The sequence below is a fragment of the Diorhabda sublineata genome, chromosome 9 (assembly GCF_026230105.1).
Source record: "Diorhabda sublineata isolate icDioSubl1.1 chromosome 9, icDioSubl1.1, whole genome shotgun sequence".
Classification (NCBI taxonomy): domain Eukaryota; kingdom Metazoa; phylum Arthropoda; class Insecta; order Coleoptera; family Chrysomelidae; genus Diorhabda; species Diorhabda sublineata.
Window position 1 is genome coordinate 25,051,247 of NC_079482.1, and position 27,805 is coordinate 25,079,051.

At 33.8% G+C, this 27,805-nt stretch overlaps 1 protein-coding gene across 2 annotated transcripts in view; it reads left to right on the top strand.

Moving 5' to 3' along the window:
* LOC130448750 (fibronectin type-III domain-containing protein 3A) overlaps nucleotides 1-27,805 on the top strand; it is a 108,767-nt gene that overhangs the window by 19,623 nt on the left and 61,339 nt on the right. The window contains exon 1 of one of the 2 annotated variants that reach the window (XM_056786249.1): nucleotides 21,741-22,198. The exons of the other annotated variant lie outside the window; for it this stretch is intronic. Within the exon in view, the coding sequence (XP_056642227.1) occupies nucleotides 22,045-22,198 (154 nt within the window). The 5' untranslated portion in view covers nucleotides 21,741-22,044. Of the gene's footprint in view, nucleotides 1-21,740; nucleotides 22,199-27,805 lie in introns of those variants that run through there. 2 annotated transcript variants of the gene reach the window in all.

Consider the following 27,805-nt stretch of genomic DNA (forward strand, 5'->3'; position numbering starts at 1 on the left):
GCAATTCCTCTACACGGGCGCGAGACGCTTTATGGGGAACCCATGAGTTGTCTTCATCTCCAAGTGTTAAGTTGAAATAGGCTAAATGCAGATTATTCATTCTGCTACTGTAAATTTACCTGAGGTGTTTCGCCGATAGCCTAAAATAGCCGGCTCGTGTAGAATGGGAAAAATTTTCCCACGATCAATTCGTCGCGTTATGTCGCTCGTGTAGAATAGCCTTTAGTTATTTTAATTTACAAATGTTAATTTCGCATAGAAAGTTGTTTATGGTTTTGGTTAATATTAACGGTTTTTATAATCAATCACCACCGTACTATTATTTGATAATCACAGTCGCTTTTTGAAATTGATTAGTGTTATTACAATTTACGTAAGAAACTTTTAAAAGTTCATGCTGATTAAACGCTCCTTTCGCGAACGAAAGGAGTGCTAAAAATATCATATAATTATATCAATTTCGTGATGGAAGAAAATCAAATCGTAGTGTCAATGAATCTTAATTTTATATACGGTGTATTTGAAAGAAGTTTGTTACAAGCATCGTCCTACAAGTACCAAATTTCGAATTGCTCTGTAAAGTTTCCGGCTTCGACTGGTGGTCGAGGTGATTGTACTGGATGTTGGACTGGTATGAAGATGAAGAAGACAACTTATTGTACCGAATATTCACCTCAAACGAGATTCTGGTACACTCTATATTCCGGATTGGAAGACGAAAGATTCTTGCGAAAAAAGCATCTGGAGAGGTGACGAAAGTAGAAAATTCCAAGTCTGCAGTTTTATAGCAAAATTCTCACTCAAATTTCAGCGGTTTTGGACGATTTTTTTTCTATTTGACCATCGTATAAGTGAGTTGTGAAGACTTTTATGGGAAGGAAAAAAATTAAGCAGCTGTCTGTGTGTACAACTGAATTGAAACGCGTCTGTATCAATTTGACTGACGACGAACGTTTAGAGCATTCAAAAATTTCATATCAAAACAACGAATTTGTCTTATAATAATTGCAAGCGACGTATTCATCAGATCTGTCCCACAGCGACTTTTTCCTGTTTTCGAACGTTCAGCTTGAAGAAGAAATATCGATTTCTATGGAAAAGTGTATAGATTTAAGAGGAGACCATTTTGGAAAAGAAAAATAATTATGTCTTGGTCTTTTTTGACAACCTTCGGAATTGGAACCGAGTCTCTAATCGGATTTATGGAAATCTTCTTCAACTAGTGAAAAAAATAGGAAATTGCATGCTTAAAAAAACTTGTCTTCTCACTTTTTCTAGCGATCCTATGTAGTATGGTACTTGATATTGAAAATCCAGTGGAACTGAAGCTTTTCGTTTTAAAACTAAGATAGGAAGCGGAGGAATCGGTATCAGATCCAACCAAGAAGCAAAATACTGTGAGATGTTGTCCAATATGACCTCAAAGAAATCCTGCAACACCCTTCTAACGTCTCATATCACGTTTCCTCAGATTTTCTTATGTTTTAAATCGATTTGCTTCAGAAATGAATCTGTGGAAAATTAGTTTTCTGAGCAACTAGGCTACCAGGACCTTGAACCAAGTTCATTCCCAAAGGTTGAAACTAGCTCTATGCGAACATGATGATCATACAGTCACACACAACTTTTCCTGTTCCCAATAGTAAAAAGGAAAGAACATCTATTAGTCGATTCGATTTTGGAATCATAAAAGCATTGAAAAAGCTTTTATCAAAGTGTTTGCCGTGTTTACTCACAGTAGATCAAAAACAACAACGTCCCGATGATTCAGAGCAGTGTTTGGTTATGTTTACATGTAATAAATCAGATCTTTTGTGACAATGGATCCATCGATTCTCATTCATGGATCAAAATAACCACGTTCGAAGCGTCCAAAGACACAACAGTCAACTGGGAAGGTTATGGCTGCATTATTTGGGGATGTGCATGGAATATTGTTCAAAGATTGTCTAAAAAAGGGAGAGATAATCAATAACGAATACTACATAGAGTTGTTGGATCGTTTGAATGCAAACATAAAGGAAAAACGGCATCGTATGCACCGATGGCAAAAAAAAGCTCATCGGTAAGAAATTCAGCTGAAATGAAGAAGCAATTGCTGAAATTGAAGCCTATTTTGATGCTGAAGACAAATCCTTCTATAAGAACGTCATCGAGAAGTTAGAGAAGCGATGGAGGACGGATTTTCGACGGACGGATATTCCAGCAATAAATTTAATACCAAGAAGATGGAAAAAAAATGATCTGCGAATGCATTCTTTCACGAATACTTTAGCGTTATCAATTTCTATTTCAGAATGTCCCATTTACATTCGTAATCACGTAGAAAATGGATTTTTTTTATCTCACTAAATACTTATATTAAAATTATTATCAAAAACGCTATCTTTGATTGATATACGTCACTTACACTCTTCGATGACGCTTTCTTACCACAGTTTTTCGCTAAAGAATGTTGACATACTTCTCGTCGTTAATTCTGTTGGTACCGTTAGTCGTATCCGATCTATCTGCAAGTACCTTATACACAATAATCGATCGATTCAAGCAGATCCGGCCGGGAATCGTTCGATTTTTATTATTTCTTAAAAGAAACGTTATGGATCTGTGATTCCGAAAGTGGTCCACGGGAGACTCGACGGGGGGTCTACGTCGGGCGTGACAAAAAACGGGGGTACACAATCGTAACCGGGAATCCACGAAAGTTTATTTGGTTTTGGTTCCATTTGGAAATTGGTAGTAATGCAAGAGGTCCACCGGATCCGGCATAATTTTGAAACAAAAAAGTTTAGCAACCAATGGTGTAGATTAAAAAGAAAAACTAATAGTGTAAAATTGAAGGGGAATAAATTTCGAAAATTCAAAGAACCATAGACAAATAAAATAACCCGTCAACTGATGGCATTTACCCCATAGTTTTTCTTAAATCTCTTATCTGTTTCTTCCATTGATAACGATCGATCCTCATCTACATAACCTATAAAATTATTGAGCAGCCCCAATTTTCTAGCTTTCTTTCATAATATTTTGTAACTCAAACTGGACAAACATAACAAAATGATAAGCCGGTCCTGTTCTCGACCAATATTCTTTGTACAAGTCAACTATTTCTCTTTCTTTATCTGATACGAATAAACTCGGATTATTTTTTCTCTTTTTAACGTGTAAATGCATGTTTGCGGGACATTCCAATCGTACTCGGAATATCTACGACGGTGGACCACTTCGTAGAATGTGAATCGAAATCTACTGCGTCAACCAGAGATTATATAAATATATATATATAAAACGAAGATGATTTTTTTTCACTGCGAGCGAAGCTTTAAGTTTGGGAAACAGGAAAAACCCGCCGTACTCAATGTGTAACTTCTCTATCGTTTCCATTGCGATTGAGCTACCTGAAAACTGTGTTATCTGAACGCATCCATCGACAGAGAAGAAGTAAAAATATTTAATGGCGGTTTTAGACTATTGCGATATAAAAGTGGAAATCGGAAACTTTCCACACAACCCTGGTACACAATTTCAGTAAATGGCGAATCCGATATAGAAAAACCTCGAAAGGATACGAACAGTGAAAGCTACCTAATCAAAATATGAAATCATCATGTCGCATTCCATAAAAGTATGATTGCAAATAGACAAAAAAAAAATCGTACCTTGTAAAGTGTGGATTTATTTCTACCGTAAATCGTAATTGAATATTGAATTAATTAAATTTTATTCGGTAATCTGTAATTGAAATAGTATTAATTCGATTATTTCGTCTCTGAAGACGGTACCCTTGATATCGAAACGTTTTTTTTAAACTAGGATATCCGATTTAAACTCAAAAGCAGACTACATTGAAAAATGAAAATGATTATAGAAAAAATCGTTATTTCTCATAATAATTGATTTATGAGATAAAAAACGATCCAAAATGATATGAATTGACGTCCATTGAAGCTAATTGACATCTGATGATGTCGATTTGCGACAATTCGTGTCGTTAGAGGTAATTTGGTCGCTGGATTTAATAGAATCAAAGTTTGGTTTGTTTTGATCAACGTTTTCCTAACAATACCCCAAAAATCTTTCGTTTCAACACATCTACAGCAATACAGGAATTGAACGCTTATTTCCTAGCTCGCTACACGCTTCCTGAGATTTTTTCATAAAAAAAATGCACAAAAAGCCTCTTTGTTCGATCGAAAACTTTTGGGAGCAAACGTCGATTCCATGAAAAGGGAAATTTTCGAACAATTATTCATCCGTTTAGAATGTACAGAGACGGAAACTCATCAAAGAAAACCCGTTCCTAAATAATGACCTACCCCGTGTCATGCTACAGGACGTTGCATCGAGAAAGTTTAGCTTGGGGAAAAACCATACAAGAAATGAACAGAAACCCCATTAAATGGTATACGGACGGATCTGAAATAGGAGTGTATCAAAACACTGACCAGCGCACCTACAGAGGATCTACAGAGGAACTATCGTAAATAGCAGATCTTTATCCTATCGTAGAGTCATGGGATCCGAACCGAAGCAAAACCAATTATTGGGACAACCTACAGGTGCCGCGACCTGCAAAGATTCCTCTGGATAACTATAACCAGAGTAGATCTGCTGGATGTATCAACCTACGAATACTAACAGGAGTTCAATTGGGACACAGTCGTCTCGATAAACACCTGAAGACGCTAGACCTAGCAGATGATGCACAAAGGACGAAACCTCCACATTCTCTCGAAGTTTGAAACACTAAGGAACTCCAGAGCACTACACTTGGGAGTTGGGTCGCAGTGTATACGAAACATCAAATCCATACATACATACGATTGAATAATCTAGTACCAGAAATCTGAAATGAAGATTTATCTAGAAAAAACTATAAAGAAGAGAAAAATTGAAGAAATTTATCAAGAAGATAAAAATCTTGTCATATAGGAGGTCACTTCGTCACAGTAGACTTCGTTAATGAACATAATGACGTAGTTAGTTACCGTCCTTGGTACGGTGACGATTCTGCGCAATAGGAACCGCTTCCTGGACGGTCTTTTCGTTATAAATATATCTATAAACTCTTCCAAGAACTGTCCAGACTAGCAGGTTCGCACAAACTTAAAAGTTTTTGAGATCGATACAAATCTAAACATTCCAGTTGAAAAGATCGAAATTTTCTATTGGTTGCTAGAATTCTACTGGAAAAATATAAAGATGGATGTTTTAAATCAGCTTTGAAAATTTTCTAAAAGCAATCACCGAATCGTGTAAAAATTAGCTTTTGTGATGATCGTAATTTATTGAAACGAAAATATTTATACGATAAATTAAATCACCAGCCTTACAGCCTTATAAAAACAATCTTGTAACCCATAATTCAAGCATTAATATTAATAATAAGATCACTGACTTTACTCGACTATATCAAGCAGCGGCGCTACTTGTAATGAAGGTTTACAGGGTTCCCATCACTTTAATATCCTTCAAAACTACATCCAACCATTTTTTTTATTTATTCTCCCCTTCGTTTTTGTACCTCCTTTTCTCTTCTTCAATAGCCCTTTTTGCAAATCTTTTTCTCGGTATCCTTTTAGTTTGCCGCAACCATCTTACTCTTTGGGCTTCTGTGTATCATGTTATTGGTGAGTATTTATACAAACCCTCCAGTTTTTGGTTAGTTATCCTCCTTCAAAGTCTTCTGTTCCTCGACAGTTTTTTTTTCCATATAACAGTTTTGTTACTTCAGCCTTTTTGGTATATTCTTTTGAGTTTAACATTTTATTTCATGATCCTTTAGGGCTTCACTTTATTTGGTTAGTTTTTTATTTAGATCCGTGCGCTCCCAGCTATTTTATAATTTATTTTTATAAATGTATTTTGGCGTTGAATCTGGACCCTTCACGTCATACGCACTTCATCGAATGGTTTAGTTGGCATCCCAAAGTATTTTAAAAACTTATATGGCCATAACTTACAACCAACCGAATCCGAACGGAACCGCATACGTATGAAACGGGCCTTAGTACGTTCGAAATGTCCAACTTACGTAGCTACGCGATCGATTGAGTATAGTCGTGGAAAAAATGATAATTCAACGAGTCGCTACTGTTTCTTATTACTCACGAATTGATATCAATCAATTAAATCATTAAATACACGTTATTAAAGTTCGTGGAAAATAATAAAAAATGGCCGTCTGTTGGAGAACATTAAACTTATTCATGTAGCTTACGTAACTGAAAATACAGATACTTTCATGATTATATACGGGGTAGATATATATCATTGGAAGTAACAAAAAGAATGAATACAGACAACATCTTCTTCTTTTTCCTTTTGTCCTCTCTAGAGCGTTGGAAATGTATTTATAATCCATTTCTTGGATATCTTTAAAAATGTGCTCAAAAGAATCGACATTTTTATACGTGGAAAAATACAAAAAAAATTAATCAATATATTTCCATCCCTATATTTCCTTCTTGGATTTTCATTTACCTAGATCTCCACATGAACTCGCGCTCTCCACAGTGATGCCGGGTCCCCCCATCTTCCTTTTATTTCGGAGCAACGAAACGTTCGTACAAACTTCCCTTAAATTATTCCTCCAATCGCTCATACCCTCACTACTCGTGGTAATAAAAATTTTATCACCCTTTAACCTAACCTAACTTAGCCATTTTTTTATGTAAAATATTCTTCCACCCCATCCAGACACTTTTATTATTGATACCCATTTCTTATATTTTTTACTATCTCGTGCTAGTATCGTCATTTTATTTATTGTCTGTTTTACCTGCCAACTCAACGTTCAGAATAAATTGAAGGCTCAATATTTTACAATGCAAAAATAGTGCACAATCATTTGCCAATTGAAATCAAATCGATACCATATTTGCACGCATTCCGCAATAATATTTAATTCCGAACATGCTGCAAACTAGTTTAATGTTTACTATGGACTTATATACAACTTTTATTTTATTTAGTTATTTTTATGTTTGTTTTTGTAATAATTTTTTGACAATAAAGCAATTTCTCTGTCTCTATCTCTTTATTTATTCCTTCTTCTTCATCCCGTTCAAACTTCTTTGACCAGTTAGCCTTTTTTGGTTTTTAGGTGTATATTCACGGCAAATATAACAAAATTCTAGTCGGGAACTTGCCTTTTGTCTATTTTTTTGAAGAAAAATCCCAAAAGACGTAGAATACAACACAAAGTTCCAGATGTAAAAGCTTTTCTCTAGACCTAAGGATGTTTTCTATAGAAAAACTTTTGCGTTTCCATATATTTACACTGCTTTCAGACATCGGTCAATAAGGGTTCGAAGGATTATCGTTTTTATTGAAGAAATTGTTCGGGAAAACGGTCGAAGCATGAAAAATTTAAATGAAAGTGTGTCTGCAAAGGCAAATTTATGCGATGTTGTAAGCGAAAAATTTTAAAAAATACCAATCAATTGGTATTGAACTGCGGTATTATTATTATTATTATATCCCAAGTCGATATGAAATTGATAACCCCAATTATACAGAAAATTGTTTTCGAAAACAATTCCTAAAATATTTCGAAAAATGTCCACCGAGTCTTTGATTTGTTATAACTTTGATATTTATTTTGGTTACCAGGAAATGTATCGTTCATCCAGGATTGGTTTTAACAATTTTGAGCGAATAGAATTCCATAGACAAATTGAGTTCGATACACATTTTCAGAATAACAACAACGAGAAAAACTATGAATTATACGTGAAGACATTCATAAAGGCATTAGTATGAGTTAAATTATGATCCCAACGTATACAGGGTATTGGATACCAAAAACATATTAGTAATTTTGGATTAGAGACAATTGGAGCCAATAAACAAGTTGAATCAAGTCCAACATCTATTTTACTAAACCATTTTGTAGCGGAGCTTTGGTTTTGGTTTCTGTCTAAGGTGCCAATTGGCACAATTGGTTGTATGGAAACCTATGGTGACCGGCAACGCGGCAACGCGGCAACTCGATGCGCGCTCAGTAGTTTGAGACAAACTATAGTTTCAGAGTTACACAAAACTCCCGCAGACACAAAACTAGAGCTTAAAGAAGACGTAATATTTTATTGCTTCACCATTTCTTTGCACCAATCGAGACAAGCTTGTTTTTGAGATATTGGGATTTCCGACGGGAACAAACCTTTTTGACAGCCAAATATTCATGGAATTTTGATTGTTTGCGAGTGGAACTAATGTCCAATTCATCCACGATTGAAGTCTGAAAAACGGTGATTAGAGATGGTGTATTCGCGTCGATGTTGCCACATCTTAAAATTTGAATAGTAACCTTCGTACTTATTTCTTTTTGTGTTGTTTAAGTTTCTGCTATTCCTGCATCGGAATAAATTTAAAAAAATGACGTTTCGAGCCAACTCCATTGGGATGGAGCTCGTGTTATTAAATTTAGAATTAGAAATATGTTGCAACTCATCCATACCGCCTTTGTGAAATTGCGCAAATATATTTAATTGCATATTGAATTTGATAGGAAATTATCGTGTCGATTACTCACTCGAATCAATCAATATTTTATAACTAACGTTGAAATTAGCATCGTTAAATACCAAGCGGGTAACATACGTTGCACAATTTTTTGTTTGTTTGTATATAAATAATTGCTAGAATGAAACGCATATCAGAATGTGGAATTAATTAGAGAAAAAGTTCGTTGTAACACTTTCCCGCAATATTGAACGTTTTAAATTTCAGGAAACTCGTTATTGAATTAATGAAAAAATATGTGGGACACAGGCGTACTAAAATTTTGAATGTCTGTATTTTTGATATTAACGACCGGAATAATATTCGAACCCATGTGCATATCACGCTTTTAGACCAAAAAAAAAAAAATTGTCGTAATATAAAGCTAAAAGGCAAACTATACGAGGGTAATTTCAAAAGTTTCCGATCTAACAATTTCAAAATAGGCCCACGTCTGATGACGTCGATGGTAGCCAAGATTACCAGCCCCGCGTCATGTAAATTGGTCGCCGGAAAAACGCACATTTCTCTTTGACCAGTTTATCATTCAATTGCAACTTTATATCTTCACAAGAGTTTCTATTTGACATTCTTTTAACTTTCCTAAGAGGAATGTGTTGCTTGGTAGGAAGAAAACTGTTTTCCAGCCAGTTTTGACATCCATCTTTTCCATTTTTGGTATCTAGCCAATCCCCTACCACTTAACTTTCAAGTGGTAGGCAACACTGATGTGAATATGTCAAATCCGATGCTGCCAACATAAAGTTTGACGTATTTAAGGGTGAACGTATTGTTTATGTTGTTTACGGACTTTCAACTCGCTTCGACTTTTGATGGAGCTGATTCAAGATGAATGATTGAATGAATGAACTGTTTTTTTTCTGAATAATTGGACATGTCGCCGCCGTTTTATCAGAGAAACGTAGACCGGTCTGAATGGTATGCCAGCATTGGTTTGCGAAAACTGTTTTCCAGCCAGTTTTGACATCGAACCAATCCCCTACGAAGGTTGCTACTTAAGTTTCGAGATATGGCAACACTGATGTTAATATGTCAAATCCGATGCTGCCAATATAAAATTTGACGCGTGTTTAAGGGTGAACGTATTGTTTAAGTTGTTTACAGACAGAATTGAATGAATGAACTGTTTTTTCGGAGTAATTATGCCGGCATTTGTTTGCCAGAAGCGTTCGTAAAAATCAGGGAAACCAATCGCAGAAAACGAATCGTTCTCCTAAACGATAATCCGAGATCTTTCACTTAATTTCAAATAAAATGTTTTTGAGCAGTCAAAACATGGAATTGATGGATATGTACACTCCTAGTTTGACGTCCAATGATTTTTTTCTTATTTCTGCCGATCGGAAATAAATTTGTTGTTTTGGCGGTACTTCAATCGGAATGGAAAAAATTCTTCGACAATTGGTTGGATCACATGCATAAATGATTGATTTTAATGGGGAATATTTTGAGAAACGATCTGAGGAATCTCAAAAATATGAATGTATCTTGTAAGTGGTTAGAAAATTTATGAATCTTAAATTTTGATAAGTTGCACAACATCTCGTGATATAAATTAATTTATTAAAAACCAATAAAAATGTTTTGATTTGAAATAATTTCAAAACACGGTCAGTCTACTTTCTTTTTTTTTTTTTAATACTCGATTAAATATGGGTGTCATAAACTGTATAGATTCAGTTAGCTATTATTTGAAATAATTGCAAAAAATGCATGGCAAATATGACTTAGAAAGTTTAAATTTACGGTTGCATAGCAATTAATTATTATCTATTGTATGAAAATATTTTTATTGTAAATATAAATAAATCAAAACTGTGCTAAAACGTGAAAAATTCTTTTTTAACACGTTGATCCCCAAACAAAATTGATAAACTTTACCCTGGGCCCAAATATTTTTTGTGAGCGGTCCATTCTGGGCCCGAGGGAAAGTTTATTATTAAAACTTTCCCTCAAGCGCACAAAAAAATATCATTTTTTGCACTTTTTATTCTAAATATATCTTTTCATTATGTTTTTTTGAATGTACACTCCTCCTGCAGTATGGAAACACAAAATTTTGTTATTGCTTATATGTAGAGTGTACGAAAATGTACAATGTGTTTTCAAAAACATTATATGAAATCAAAATAAATAGTAATGTGTAGGGTAATGTTTCAAAGACCCGGGATTGTCCAATCAAACTGTAAAACCCATGTTTTATCTCGGGACCTGGAGATTTGAAATAAAATACGCCGAGTGGTGGTCCGTAGCCTATGAGGAAGGTTTAGCAGCGGCCCTATGGACCGCACTGGGGCTCAACATGTTAATTAGTGTCACCTTTTATATTTATAATCATTTGCTTGAAACTTAGAGCCTAACTTGATCTATATAATTGTCTCTAGTTGCGGATTCACCCAGTGCGTCCTTTTCTGGATAATCCTGAAGGTTCACTCTGAGGCCATTGACTGAGCTAAAACCCTACCACCTCTGGTCAGTCACAACCTATATTTTCAACTTTCCAAATACTGTATCTCACGTGGTCTTTAAACCTCAACTTTTCGAAACTTTGATTCAGTTTTTTGCTTTTTCTTCGGTCAAAATTCTTGGTTTCCCACTTTTTGCAAGGTTCAATTCGATATGTTTAGGCTCAATTTTCGTTGATTCCCTTTTAGTTTATAAAAGATCAAAAAATTAATGATACATCAAGACGTGTTTAAATTGTTGGATTGTAAATAACAAGAAAAATATTTTTAGGTTAGGTGAGGTTAGTTTCAAGTTAGGTTAGGCTCGTTCTTGGTGTTGTTTCAATCACAATGAGACATTTAAATCAATCAATTTTCAAATTCGTTTCTTTATAACTCATTTCCGCAATAAAATGTAATACCAAACCCCATCCACTTCCGTCATCGCCATGATCCGTGCTTGGGTATATTTAGGAAACTTTCTGGTCTTTTCCGAGTCAAAATTTTTAGTTTTCCACTTCTTGGAAGGTTCATATATGATATTTCTTCTTCGCGATGCACGTGGGTTTTCGATATAACAAAAATGTTGAGGCTCAACTTTTGTTGATTCCCGTTTAGTTTCTAAGATCTCAAGTTTCATATCCCGTGAAGTTCACTGGATGTACCTCGTATATATTTTATTTATACTAAGCTGATGTGCTTTGTCCCACTTTTGACTAATAGAAATGCACTTTCAAGTCTTCGAATAATATTTTAATGCAATTGTTTGTTTTTATTTGTCAGTTTTATTGCTTCGAACTAATTCAAATCAGATAATTTATAAACTATCAAAAATTTCCCTTCCAAAGTAAAGTTATTAAATCAGATATTGATTACATCGAAAATTGTATCAAAGATTAAAATATTTGAGCTATGAGAAACGTCAATCTCTTGATGCAAAGGTTACAAAAAAATAACCACTCAAAGCATCGGAAATTAATTCTGAAAAACTGGAAAATTGTGTCAATGCTTTCGATTTATCGTCGGTGTTATTTTCGTTGTCTCCTTCAAAAGAATGAAGATTGTTCATCGCAGTCAAATCAAAAAATAGCTTGTAGAAACGCCACGGTAGATACGGACTCGTTATAAAAAAGTATTATTTAAAAAAAAAAACTGGTTTCGAAACCTTCAATATCGTTTGTTTTTTCCAAGAACGGACGAACAACATTTTTCTTAATATCTCACATATTTGTAAATATATTCACGAGATGGAATTTTTAATATTTATAATTTGTTTACGAATAAATTTTTTGATGGGAAAAACCTAACCAATTCGTCGAAGTACCGTATCGTTGAGTGCAAATTTGTATCAAAACTCTGAACGCGTTTCGATATACGAGTTATCGTCTTCAGAGACCCGATTCACAGAATGGAAAAAATGTTAATAGAGAAGACATATTTTGACATCATAACCTGCTACATAATTTTACTAAGAAAAATTAAGTGGATTTTTGAATACGTCTTTTCCAAAATCGAAACACCGAAATTTTTCCAAATTCTCTTTAATTATCGCTAAAATTACTTAATAAAGAAACTATTAAGAAAAAATTTAAAGTATTTGTTATAACCCAAAAATAAATAATGACCTAACCTTGGACATACACCTCAATGGGATCAGAACATCATACAAGAACAGAAATGTTATTAAATGGTATATGGATGGATTTGAAGCAGTACTGGAATGGAATGGTGTACGGGCCCGGAACCAAACATTCTGAAAGCCTTTTTCAAGCAGAAATCTATGCAATCGAGTAAAGAGACTAGTTCAATCTGGAAAAGAACTATCGCAAACAGGAAATCATCATCGTGTCCCATAACCAAACAGTCGTTGAAGCTTTAAACTCCAATATCATAAAATCCAAACACGTTTGGTATTGACTAGAAAAGTTTAAAGACCTAGGAAAGAAAATTGAAGTGATAAGCTCACTAAAAAGGAAGCAGACAAGGCATTCATGTGGATTGAACCCCTCTGTGGTATCAGCTACAGAACAATAGAAGAAACGTTGGAAAATAAAGTAGATAGGAACTAAACCAACTATTGGAACAACCTACATGGGCTGAGTTGTTTAATGGTTGATTATTTTCAGTACCAGAAAGTAAAAAATGTCTGATTCCGAGCAAGATTATGTAGTTCTTTCTCGGATACTAATCACACATTTCTAAAACGAAGCTTGCAAGCCCAAAAAAGCTGCGATTTTTCCTTTGAAGGCTATTTAATAGTCAAATCAAATCTTATTAGTTTTTTTGTAAAATTTATTTCATTATTTCCTGTAAACCAAAACTCATGAGTTTGGTGGGTAACTTTTTTTAACCTGTTTTCGACAAGTAGTTTTATTCCTAAAGATACCTCAACCTATTTCTATACTTTTTCCAGTTTAGGTGAGTGGTCTGAGTGGCGTCACTTAGTTTTTTTCGGTTCGTAACGTTGGATTCGGGCGCATATCGTATCCCAAAATCATTTTTCAAATATCGGTTTGGTGTAATTATGGAAAAATTCGTCGCAGATCAATTTTGTTGATATCAGAAGAATGTGAAATTGTAGAATAACCGCTCGTTCCGAAGAACACCGCTCGCTTGAACTGTAAATACTGACGTGCCGTCTAAAATTAACAAGTAATAACGTACAACGTTGCCGGATTTACCAGAAAGAAATTCTCGTATTCATATTATTGGTTGTCGAGGGACATATTTGTGCGGAAATATTAAACTATGTAGTTGATAGAATATACTGGGTTTTCCGTATAAGATATACGGGGTAGTTCGCTCTGAAAATATACAGTGTGGTCTAAATGGAAGTAATGAATTGATTTTTTCATAAACCGGCGACTGAAAGAAAAAATACCGAGTCCCGTCGATTTTTTTAAACAGGCTGTTCGTAAGGATACCTCATTATTTTTCACGTTATGTTCAAATAGAAATGTTGTAATTTCTCAAAATAATTTCAAAAAAACATTTTATGTAGACCGTCGGTGGTACTTGGACAATCAAAGTTAATTAACTTACTGTCATTAGAAGTATTCAAAAAAATCTCTGTGTGCTCCTATATGAAGCTGATTAAAAGGCAAAGAATTGAAATTCTTTTAACAATTGGTTGTGGAGATGAAGCACGTAACGCAGAAAGAAGAAATTCAGAGAAACGGATCGTGTGAAAGATCTTCCTAAAGCTAGTAGAAAACCAATATTTGAAAATAAACAACTAGATGTTCTGTTGGCCTATCAAGATGATTTTCTGAAAAATTTGGTGACTCTTTCGATGTTTTGGTAATTTTTGAGTGTTTTGTTTGAAAATTTGGAAGCTTTGTATGGATTTTGATTTTTTTACAAAGATTTGATGACGACTTTGTAGGGATTTTTTCGAGAATTTCAGCATTTTATCAAAACTAGGGTGGTTTCCAGGACCATTTTTGGAATTTTGTTTGGATTTATTCGGAAATTTGATGATTTTCTAATTTTTGTACAAGCTCAAAATTTTGGGGGTTTCAAGGACCATTTTTTTGAAAAATTGAGTAATTTTCTAGAAAATTTAATGATTTTTTGAAAAAAATCATGTTTTTGTAAGAATTTGTTGCCTTATTTGAACATTTTTTTCGAATTTTTGAAAGTTTGGGGACTCTTGTTTCGCTTTTCGGGAAATTTCATATATTTTTTAATGATTTGATAAAATTTCAGGTGATTTTGGACGAATACAGCATTTTCTCGAGACTCAAGTGATGATTTTTTGAAAAATTTGGAGATTTTTTTAATAATTATTTTGAAATATTTTTTTGAGGATTTGTTAATTTTCTAGATGTTTGTTCAATTTTTGAGTATTTTTTATCAATTTCTTAAAATTTTAGGTTTTATTGTCTGATTTTTGGACAATTTCAGCATTTTTTTAGAATCTGGATCTTTATCAGAACAATTTTGGAATTTTGATGAATTTTTGATCGTTTTCCATTTTTTTTTTGGATAATCTCAAAATTTTGGAGATTTCCAGGACGATTTTTTTCAAAAATTAGGAAATTTTCTAGAGAACTTCATGTTTTTTTCGAGAAATTTTTGCCTTATTTGATGTTTTTTTTTTTCATCTTTGAGCATTTTTTTTTTCAATTCTCGATTGGATTTTCGGGAAATTTTATATTTTTTTCAGTTATTTGGTAACTTTATAGGTGTTTTTGAACAATTCCGGCGGTTTCTCGAAAGTCAAGTGATTTCCAAAACGATTTTTTGAAAAATTTCTTCAATTCAATTCATGTTTTTTTGAGAATTTTGGTAACTTTCTGGATGTTTCTTCAATTTTTGAACATTTTTTATGAATTTCTGAAAATTTTTAACTGATTTTTGGGAAATTCCATGTTATTTTCGGGATTTTTATTGATATATTTGGACAATTTCAGCATTTTGTTAAGAAACTGTTTTATATTGTGTAGCCTTGAAGAGATGTATTCAATTCATGTGGACCAAACTTTTATCCTTTTTTTTTGCTATTAAAAAAAAATCATTTTCTAATATTTTCTTTCACTGCTGTTTACCTAACAATTGAAGAAATATTGAAATTTCAAATCTTGTGAAACGGCTTATTGTAAACACGAATTTATAATTAAAAATGATTGCTGACTTATTACCATACTAATCAAGCTGCAATCTCTAAAAAATCAAACAAGAATGATTAAATGAATGACTGAAATGTCATGGGAAAATTATTTTCCGATCGGGCCAGTTTGGAAATGTTTAACAAGCTAATTTTCAAAAATCAGTACAGAACTTTTTAAGGATTTGTCTTAAAGAGCAAAAATTTTTGGAAAAAAATATGATTTCAATTTTCTATAATTCAAAATACGATATAAACTATAAACTATAAAAAATTAACGATTTATATAATTTATTTCAGAAAAACTTTGAAAGGGAATGGTTTATAACCATTGCCCCCCACATACGTTAACTTTTGAAAAACAGGATCATCTAATTTGATTATTTTTTACATCAGAAAATATCAAATAAAATACGTTTCGGAAATAGAACTCATTCCAATTGCGACTATATTCTGAAGAGAAAACTGCAATTTTATGATGTACATGAAAACGCACTTTTGCACGATTACACCACATTCCGCAGCTATTTTACGAGGTTTCTCCGAAAAGTTTCCGACCCAATTTTCCAACATAGGTTCTTGGACTTTACAATAAGTCCAGGTACTTATCCAAATAATAATTGCCATCTTTTGGAAATGAAATTTGCAGGTTAGGAAACAGGAAGAAGTCACTGGGATCTCCTTCATTCCACCTAGAAGACAAAAGATATCAACATAAAAAAATATGTTTGTGGGAATTTTTTGTGATATCACCTAAGGGACGATGCTTGGACTCATTCTCTTCACTATTGTTTAAGTCTGAGACTTCCAATTTCACATTAAAAACGAAGATTTCACTTACTTATATGAATATTCAATATCTGGGGCTTCTCCAATATATTTCTCGATTGATTTAGCTTCAAAATGATATAAAATATTTTGATATTTCCCACAGTCCAACGTTACGTTCGGTAACCACCCTTTTCAATCCTGTTTATAACAGTGCTAATTAGGGGTAACTAACCTTTATAAAAAGTCATCTACCTTTCCAACCACTATCAGTTAGCCGTCAAACATCAATCCATACGCAACATGCAAGAATTCTACCTTAAAGAGTTTCCAGAGTTTACCGTCGTTACCAAGAGGTTGGTAACTTTCATGGAAGATGCGATTCCAAAAGAAATCAGGCCCTCACTGGTGTATATGTCCAAGAAGAGCTTAGACAAACGCGAGGTGTAGCTGAACTGTCAAAAGAAGACTCAAGACACTTAATCTTGATCCTAAAACGCCAGTTACTGTGTCAACATTGTCTAACAATTGAGCTTCTTTCTATTCTCGAACAAAATCAGAGCTATAGAAGAGGAAGTTGGTTTTTATTGAAATTGTAATTAAAATTATGTCCGGAAATCTTGTTACAGTCACGAAATCGGACCTCAAAACGGCTGGGATGGAATCGATCCACAGAGAAGCGATTGGAAGCTGTTATTTGGATCAGAAGAGGGAATATTTCAAATAAATTATAATTTTAACGAATTCGAATTTCTTCTTCAATGTTAGTTTGTTTTTTTGCCAAAAAAATCTAGAATTAATGGCTTTGCGTTGCTAAAATCAGAAAAATAATTGAAGCTAAAGTCTTTTAGACGCGAGCGTGCGACTTGATTTTTTATTTTTTTGCGCACGAACGTATATTATTAAATAGAGCATGAACAATTATCTTTCGGACGGTTTTGAAAGTGCTACTTTTCAATATGACAAGATGTTTCCATTGGATTTACACTTACTTTTTGCTCGATTTATCACAAATGATGCAACAACCTCAATAAATTTATGTTTTACATCGACGACGCCGATTAACTTCGAAGATTTAACAGCCGTTTGCGCAAGTTTAATTTATTTTATAGAGTCGAGAACAATAGTTCGATCATCGTTACGTAAATCTTCAATTTTGTTATTAGATGTGTTTTACAACGTGAATTACTTACGAAAAAATATCAATAGATTTGTGGTTTTTTGTTTACTGACACTAATTATGTTAACCATTTCCTAATTACATTGTGAATTAAGTTTGTGGTAACAACAGTTTAAATAGAGATTCTTTGCAGTACATTTTATAATTTGTTAGACGAAATCAATGCGATATTACATGCCTGAATAGGCTTTCATGACATTAAATACTTCACCGAGGAAATTCCTAGTATGAAATTTGAAATAATGATCATAGTTTAGAGCAGACAATTAACCACAGTCATTGTCATCAAACCGTCAATGTACAAATATATCAATTGGAAAAGGAAATAATTTTTCCCCAGATTGACCTCCCCCGTAACCGGACCACAACAAATGAGTTTATTTCCTTTGGAGGGCGTTTATTCTTCTCAATATTATCAATTTGTTTCTCCATTAACTAATGGACTAGCTTCTTAGCAATTTTCCATCACACACACACACACAAAAAATCCTGTATGAAGAGATACTAAAGTTGATACTCCAAAAGGAGGTGAACCTCGTAGCATTCGCTGGCGATGTGGTCGCAGTAATTGTGGTAAAGCATCTTGAAGAAATACGTTCCTCGAAAGGATCTCTAGGTGGATGGACACAATCGATCTTAGACTAGCAGAGCACAAAACAGAGTCTGAACTGAATCCCAACCAACGCAGTTTGAATAATATCCGGAATGCTGCCTTTGATGAAAGTTGATGAAAGAGTGGTTGGCAAATAAAACCCATCGACTTATTCCGCTTGGTTTTGCCGCCCCCAGGGAAATGTATATTACTACCTGACCCAAATGCTTTCTGGACACGGTTGCCTCATAGAATACCATCACAGATTCAAACCTGAAGACTCCCCGGAGTGTCCAACCGGTATTTGAAGCAGCGAAAGTGCGGATTACGTATTATTGTTGTCACATTGGGAAGCTTGAAGGGTATAGACTAGAAGAAGACTGCCTCAAAGCAGCATTATAACCACTACTTGGAGATAAAGTACCTGCTGATGAAGAACTTAGAAAATCCAAAAGCGACCATCACGTCACAGGCAAATATAGTTGAAAAAATTGTCCTAAAGTCCTGATAGCTCCGAAACGTTTCTAAACCAAATCTTCTACATCATTAATACACATTTACATGCGTTCGAATCAATTGTCAAATCATTGGGTGACAAACAAGGAGTGTACATCGGATGATCCATCAATTCGATGTATTTCAGTACATTCCCTTTCACTTGAAAGCCTAACTAGACTTCAATGGTGAAATGTGTCTTTTTGCAAACGATACTAGTTTCTCTTGGAGCAACCCTGATCTCACGGCACATCGTGGGACCATATCTAATGACCTAATCACCATTAAATCATGGTGCTATTCTAATCTTCTATGTCTCGATGTTTCTAAAAGTTTTATCGTATAAAAAACATTGCAGCCTTTTTTAATATTGACGTCGTGGAATCTGTATAATTCTTAGGTCTTATTGTGTGGCATCTCCCTTTTGGGGTACGTGTGGTGCAACTCAAACTACAAAACAGAGCTGCTAGATATTAACTAACTTATTTATCTTTGAATTCGTGTGCCTAATTCGTAAGGACGCTTCTCCAACTTCAGAAAGATCCTCGTTCGGAATTAGTTGAAGGCTCAATATTTTACAATGCAAAAATAGTGCACAATCACTTGCCAATTGAAATCAAATCGATATCATCTTTTTTAGTAGTTATTTTTAGTCTACAAATTGGTAACAATTTTTTGACAATGAAGCATTTCTCTCTCGAAATAATTCAGGATTATCTGATATTTCACAATAAAGTCTCACCATCAGGTATAGACGTCGAAAATAAGCCCCGATGCATATGTACATATTAATCAACAGTATTTACATACAGATTTAATTTTATTTCTATATTATGTGATATAATTATGCAAATAGAAATAATGCTCAAGTGGTTTATGATATTAGCAAATTTTGAGTTCGTTTTTTTAAATGTTTATTACATTGATCAACATATTCAAAAGATGAACGTAAATTTATAACGACATATGAATGTCAACAACATTAAATTAAAATTTCTAATTTACTGAAATCGCCGGGTTCCGATATCTTGGAAACGGTCATAGTTGAATGTTACAATCAGTTTAGTTGCTTCTGGGTATTTCTTTGGGTAAACCCGTTCCACAACAAGATTCGAAAAAAAAAAACTCAAAACAAGTGTCAATATAACAAAGAAAACAAAATTGATTGATTGCGTTTCGGGTACTGATATTTCAATAAGGAAAAGTTTTAAATAACACCCATGAGAAGTAATCGAGAGGAGTCAAATCGGGGGATCTAGCCGGCAATTCGGTCGTTCGACCTATTGGAAAAAACCTCGTTTGAATAATTTCTAATTGTACGTGTGCAAAATGCGGTCTTGTTAATAGTAAATAGATCGATTATTTCAATGATTGACATCAAGAAAAAGTCTTTGTAACTCAAAAAAAAAAATGATTGTTAATGATACCAGCCCAAACTTTTACTTTTTTGAGTGTGAGATCATTTTTGTAGTGAAATAAATTCAATTTTAGCACATAAGCCGGTTTGATTTACATCGGGCAGACATTTCAGTATACAAAAAATAGATTACAAGGTCATCAATACGAAATAGTCAAATTTTTTTTATAATAAGATAATGCTAAACGATATACTGCGAAAGAATCACATCCAGAATTTAATCCGGATCTAGCACCGTCAGATTCAGATCCATTGCGAAATGCAAATTCGTATTATACACTCAAATATATGTGAAATAAGTGTATTTGAAAAGATTTTTGGCGTCTCTAAAGGGAAGAGGGAGAAAAAATCATTTTGTTTAGGTTTTATGTTGCCATTAATCTTTTAGGGGTCGGATTATGTCTTAATTGGAGTTGATATTTTCATTTTTATTTGACAAATTTGATAAACTGGCCTGTTTATTTCGAAATTTTTAAACAGAATTGGTAACATTATGTCGTGACATTTTCAGTCATCGTTTCTTCGCGTTATTGTCGAAAAAGTTAGGTTAGGTTAGGTTATTATTATTTTTTGTTTAATTTGAAACCTCAAGCAACTTTAAAGTTAACAATGTAGTCAATACACCCGATATAACTAGAGTTTTAAATTAGGGTTTCGCAACTCTTTTGCAATTTATACTTGTCAGTAATGATTTACATTCGACATAACCTCAATGTTTTTAGATACACTTATTTTACATATATTTGAGTGTATGTACGAAATTGCAGATGATTTTGAATTCCAGCCGAAATATTTTTAATTGTTTACGAGAATTGAAAAAAAAGACGCGAAATTTTTCAGTTCCTTTACTTAAAAAATGATAAATAAAATAAATAATATATGAAAAAAGGGTACCCTCGTTTTTTTTGGTTCTAAAAAATGGAAAGGTCATCCGATTTCGATGATTTTTTTTTAAATCTTCGTTTCTACGGCGGATTTATGAAAAAAAATATGGGAATTAAAAAAAATTAAAACTTATATCGATTTTAGGGCTTTAAATGTGATACGTGATGTGGGATGTAATCGTTCATAACTTTTTTACAAAGCATCAAACGTAGTTCATATATTTTTTTCGTTAATCTACACAAAAAACGAACATTTTGAAAAAAAAAATTGAAAAATGCTTGTTTATTCATTTTTTTATTTCTAACAGTGATTTTAAGAATATTTTTGTTGGTACAACTTTAATTATTACTAAATAACAAAGGTACAAACGATTTTTAATTGTAAATACATGATAAATCAACATTTTTCTATAATTTTTTTTTAAATTTGTTGGTTTTTTTGTGTAGATTATGAAAAAAAAATATGACAACTTCATTTGATTATGTGGAAAAAAGTTATCAACAACTACATGTTAATGAGTACATTTAAATCCCCGAAACCAATATAATTTTTAATTTTTTTCGTAAACCCGACGTAAAAACGAAGATTTAAAAAAAAATTAGTCGAAATCGGATGATTTTACGATTTTCTAAAGCCGAAAAACGAGGGAACCGCGAAAGTATAAAATTACCGAAAAATTATTTTTATTTATAATAGTTTGAAATAGTCGACTATGTCTTTGTATTTAGTGGTAAATTGAGAGATCCGACAACGTCGCAATCTCGATTCACCTCTCCTCGCAACGAGAGAAAACTCGGAGCAAAGATTCCCGTACGCGGTCCGTTCAGTTGAACCAGCAGCGCCCGGCCGCTGATTATGTGTATTCATTCCACCAAAACACCACACTTTTCACTTGTCAAACGAGAGTTGACTAGTGACTACTCAACTCAACACTCCTTTCACAAATCCGAGGATTCCGAGGTATGCGGTCTCGATCGTCCACGTAACCACAAACGGTGCAGTGTTACAGTGAGATAACAAAATAATTTAAAAAAAAAAGTGCGTCGCAAGTTGCGATTCAAGTGCGACAAAGTGTCTCATCGCGATTTCGGTCGTCAAAGACGTGGAGTTGTACGACCACGCAGTGTTATGGTGGCCAGTCAAGGCGTTGAACCCCAACAGAATGCAGATATGTACTGCGGACCCGTACATTCCCCATATGGTGATTATTACCAGGAAAATCAGTTTTACGTGCATCCGGAAATGTGTCCGGCGCACATGTGCGCAATCCAAGGAGAGTTCGGTAAGGGTTGCATTTTCTAAATACCCTCCAAAGTGATCATACTCTGACCAAATGTATGGATATATAAATAAATGTTGTTTAGATATATACAGTCCTCAAAAAAATAATAATAAAGTACAATATTTCATAGAATTAACTCTAGTATAAAACAAAAAAAAAAACATGAATTTTATTAATAAAAACTTTGCTAATTAAAAAAATAATCTTTGAGTCTAAGTAACAATAGTCAGACAACGTATTCATGTCTCGGAGGTAGCGTTTTTCCATGACACGTAAGCTCAGATGCACGCGCTCTCCGCTCATATTTTCGAATTTTTTCAGAAACTTATCCTCGTGACTGGAATATGAGCTTCATGTTCATATTTTTTAATTGTAACAAAATATTTTCTATGAATTTTTTTCCGAGAAAATTCTGTATCAAAGAGATGAAAGCTCTCCAAGTCTAGTTCTAAATCGGTCATTGTAAAAGCCGGTTGACAGGATGCAAGACAACGTGCAATGCAACGCAAGGCGAAAATTTTTTTTATCAAAAGCAGGTGCAGATAATATTTAGCTGATTATTTCATGCAAGATCTCGATCTCGTTGATTGTTTCATACAAGATCTCGAGAATTGTTTCATGCAAGATCTCGCTGATTATTTCATGCAAGATCTCAAGGATTGTTTCATGCAAGATCTCAAGGATTGTTTCAAGCAAGTTCTCGATCTCGTTGATTGTTTCATGCAAGATCTCAAGAATTTTTTCATGCAAGATCTCAAGAATTGTTTCATGCAAGATCTCAAGGATTGTTTCAAGCAAGTTCTCGATCTCGAGAATTGTTTCATGCAAGATCTCGCTGATTATTTCATGCAAGATCTCAAGGATTGTTTCCTGCAAGATCTCAAGGATTGTTTCAAGCAATTTCTCGTGGATTGTTTCGTACAAGATCTCAAGGATTGTTTCAAGCAAGATCTCGATCTCGAGAATTGTTTCATGCAAGATCTCGCTGATTATTTCATGCAAGATCTCAAGGATTGTTTCATGCAAGATCTCAAGGATTGTTTCAAGCAAGTTCTCGATCTCGTTGATTGTTTCATGCAAGATCTCAAGAATTTTTTCATGCAAGATCTCAAGAATTGTTTCATGCAAGATCTCAAGGATTGTTTCAAGCAAGTTCTCGATCTCGAGAATTGTTTCATGCAAGATCTCGCTGATTATTTCATGCAAGATCTCAAGGATTGTTTCCTGCAAGATCTCAAGGATTGTTTCAAGCAATTTCTCGTGGATTGTTTCGTACAAGATCTCAAGGATTGTTTCAAGCAAGTTCTCGATCTCGAGAATTGTTTCATGCAAGATCTCGCTGATTATTTCATGCAAGATCTCAAGAATTGTTTCATGCAAGATCTCAAGGATTGTTTCAAGCAAGTTCTCGATCTCGAGAATTGTTTCATGCAAGATCTCGCTGATTATTTCATGCAAGATCTCAAGGATTGTTTCCTGCAAGATCTCAAGGATTGTTTCCTGCAAGATCTCAAGGATTGTTTCAAGCAATTTCTCGTGGATTGTTTCATGCAAGATCTCAAGGATTGTTTCAAGCAAGTTCTCGATCTCGAGAATTGTTTCATGCAAGATCTCGCTGATTATTTCATGCAAGATCTCAAGGATTGTTTCCTGCAAGATCTCAAGGATTGTTTCAAGCAATTTCTCGTGGATTGTTTCATGCAAGATCTCGCTGATTATTTCATGCAAGATTTCAAGGATTGTTTCATGCAAGATCTCAAGGATTGTTTCAAGCAAGTTCTCGTGGATTATTTCATGCAAGATCTCAAGAATTGTTTCATGCAAGATCTCAAGGATTGTTTCATGCAAGATCTCACTGATTGTTTCAAGCAAGTTCTCGTGGATTATTTCATGCAAGATCTCGCTGATTGTTTCATGCAATTTTTTTCAGGAAAAGCCATAATGCGGTGGTAAGAAACAAGCTTAATATCAATTGACGTGCCACATTAATCTATGAAATGTTTTTACTTCGGAAAAAAATTGCATGCAATTTCTTGCACCATGTCAAGCTGCCTTTAAGTACCTTGTACCTTTCGTAAGTTATCATATTTTTGGGCCACCAAAAATACCATCCTCAATATTTTCCATAGTGAGTAAATGTAAATAAAAAACAATTTCTCATGAATTCTGCTTTTCGGGCTCTGTGGATTCAACTTTTACTCCGCTTTGAGCTCTCTCTCATTGTTCACTTTTCCAACCTATCACAGCTTTTTCCCTCAATACTCTATTCCTTATATCTTTCACGATTTCTCACTAGTTTTTCATCCGAACTGTTACAATATCCTTGTTTCCTTGTTTGCGTCGACCTCTTAGTCATCCTGTGACTACCAGTCATATCCAGCTCGTATCAGGGCTTAATAATCTCTTGTTCGTATATGACCAAACCATTAAATCATTTAGTTCTTTACGACTGTCATTCTTGATCTGGTGATTCACAAGCCTTCTTAGGTATCCTCTATTGATCTTTTCAGGTCCAATGGAGGACATTGGCACATCTCCTATGCTTCTACTATTGACGCGCTTATTGATACCTACATCCAAATACTTGAAATCTTTCAATTTTTGAAATTAGTATCGTTCGAAAATCATTTGTATCAGCATTTTCCAACACTGTAGTTTATTTAGTCTTGTTTATTCCTTGCCAGAAGTGCCAGGTCTTGAGCATATCCATCTATCGCATTATGTTGAACTGAGTCGTTCTATACGTTTTCTTTTGACATTATCGAAAGCCCTTGTAACATCACATGCTGAAAAAACTTTACCACTGTTTGTGACATCATTTTGATGAAAGATTTAAAAAGTTTTTCACTGTTTGTGATGAAGGATGTCTGTTGATTTTTCTCACACTCAACAATCGTATTTTTCTATCTGCCCTACACGATCAAACCGCCAAATTGTTTCGCCTATTTACTAATATTTACATAAACTAGTCTAAAGTATTTTTAATAAATACCGAGTGAAAATTTAAGTATACGGAGGTTGCCACTTAAGTTTTGAGATAGAAAATTAAAAACAAATATTTATAATTAGTTATGACTTTATCGGTTTTTATTGAGGGAAGACAAAGAAATCATTTGGTGCTAAACAAGGACTGTACTCGATGTTTTGACTGTCCAAAAACGTCGTATGTCACGATCTTATAGACGCGATTGAATCGTACGACAACAAGTTCACCATTAAAAAATGTCAAACGTCAAAATGCGCTTAATATCAGATTTGACATATTCAAATCAGTGTTGCCATATCACAAAATTTAAATACTGACACTCGTTTAAAACGAAATATCACTTAGACCTTTCCGCTTGAGACATTGTGGGTTGTATTTGTTATTTGAAGGGCGTTGGAGGTGAAAAAATAATTAGTATTTTCATCTTGGTGGTCTGCAGTATTAGAAACAACCGCGTATCAACAGACCGAGTATTGATATTTTTCGTGGACATAACAAATCATTTTATATCGAAACAAAAACAAATTTTGATACGGCTGTTTGTGCCTACTCAGAGTATCTTTGTTTCGTAAGATGTATAAAGAAAATTAGTTGACTCATCTCGACCGTTATAGTCATAACTGCATTCATAAATCATCACATCTGTCCTTGTATTTAAATACACGAAAATAGGTCACTTTATGCGGCTAATCTATTTTTTCAAGTCTTAATTTTCATTCGATGACATAATTTTTTAATTATGTATCGTCAATATCTTTTTATTTACTGTCTTCTATTCTATTTTGTTTATGTAATCATTCTTATTAATTTCCAATTTTCGTAGTACTATTACAAATATGAAAAAAACCCTCCCCTGTAGCTACTTGTAGCGAATCGATTGTCGTAGCTCGAACCCTGAATCCATGATCTGACATTTGGATGTTCCTGTTAAGTTTCCAGGTAAAAATCATTTAAACTACATTGAAGTATATGTCAAAAAATTGTTGTTGGCTTTTGTCTTTTTTCTGAAGATACGGAATCTACTCCACCAGGGAGTGGGACTCCCTTTCAAGTCCGTCCAAGCTGTAACTATACTTCTAGTTGGGAGATCTATCCTTATATGCCTGATTTTTGTTGTCTATTACATTATTATTTCAGACTCAATCCACTGGCACCCGTGCATCGCACCCTAGATACCGGTTTTGATCAAGGTGTTTAACTCCCCTAGGTAGGATACCTCGGAATAGCCACACCTGTACTTATCAAAAATGCCAAGCTTCTAATGGGGTCTTTCAATCCTTTTTCCTATTGGTGGATTCAAAAAGTTTGTAATAATTCCTTATTGCCAAAATTAGACTTTCTGGAATGGTGTTTCCAGCGAAAACTCATTTCAGATTGATCCTTATCAACTCGAAATCTTCTTTTTTTTCTTAATGATTTCCTATTTGAAATTTTGGTTTTCCTCTACGTGGGACATATCTCTTTTTGTACTACCAACTAATTCGATTGTGTCATCAACACTTTTACATAAATTTTTATCGGAAAATTATTTAAAACAATCAAATATTTATGTTTTTTTTTTTCATCTCTTAAAGGACCGATTTTCCGGGGTTTACGCGGTTCCTTCCAAATTTTCCATTATCACAATAAAATTTCCAATAGATTGAAAACTGTACCTTGCAATTAGAAACTAACTTAAACTGTTAGGTCTGTTTCACACGTAAACGGTTTCTTTTTCGACAGAAACCGGAATCGAATGAAAACTGCTCCGTTTGTTTCTCAAGGAGAGAAGGAAAAAAAGGAAGAGGAATTTTTTTTTGAATACTTTAGGATGTCAATTAAATAATTTGCATGTTAAGTTGAGGGACCGTCTTCAATATCAAATTACATTTATGTGGGAGTATTCGGTGCTGTGCTGTTTCTGTACCCCAAAACATCGTTACACAACTTGTCGAATGAACCGAACTGTATACGTGTGAAACGGGCCTTAAGAATACACAACTCCGGTTCTAGAAAATCGAAAAATCATCCGATTTCGATGAATTTTTTTTAAGTTTCGTTTTTACAGCGGATTTACGAAAAAAAATTATGGGAATTAACAAAAATTAAAACTAAGGGCTTTAAATGTTCACGAAAATGTACTCATTCTCGTATAATTGTTGATAACTTTTTCCCAAATAATCAAATGAAGTTGTTATATTTTTTTTCATAATGTATATAAACAAAAATGAACAAATTGAAAAAAATTCACCATAAAAAATGGTATCTTACTAAAATTGATGTTAAAGAGAATTTAAAGTCATAAAACCATACGAAATCTATTTTTTACACATAAAATCCGCCGTAAAAACGAAAATTTAAAAAAAATCATCGAAATCGGATGATTTTTATTTTTTCTAGAGCCAAAAAACCGAAAGTATCTTATTTTAAGTGAAATTTGACTGGAATTGAAATAAAGTTTGTAATGGAAAATAGCTTTTTATAAATCTTTTTATACGGCTATGTAATATACAAGGTTTTTGACCAGTCCAAACCTTTTTCCATTGTTCTGTACATCTTATGGTTATAAAAGACCAAAAGGACATTTATTTAGATTATTACGAGATAATATTCAAAATGGTTGTAATAAGTTTTGGTTTTAA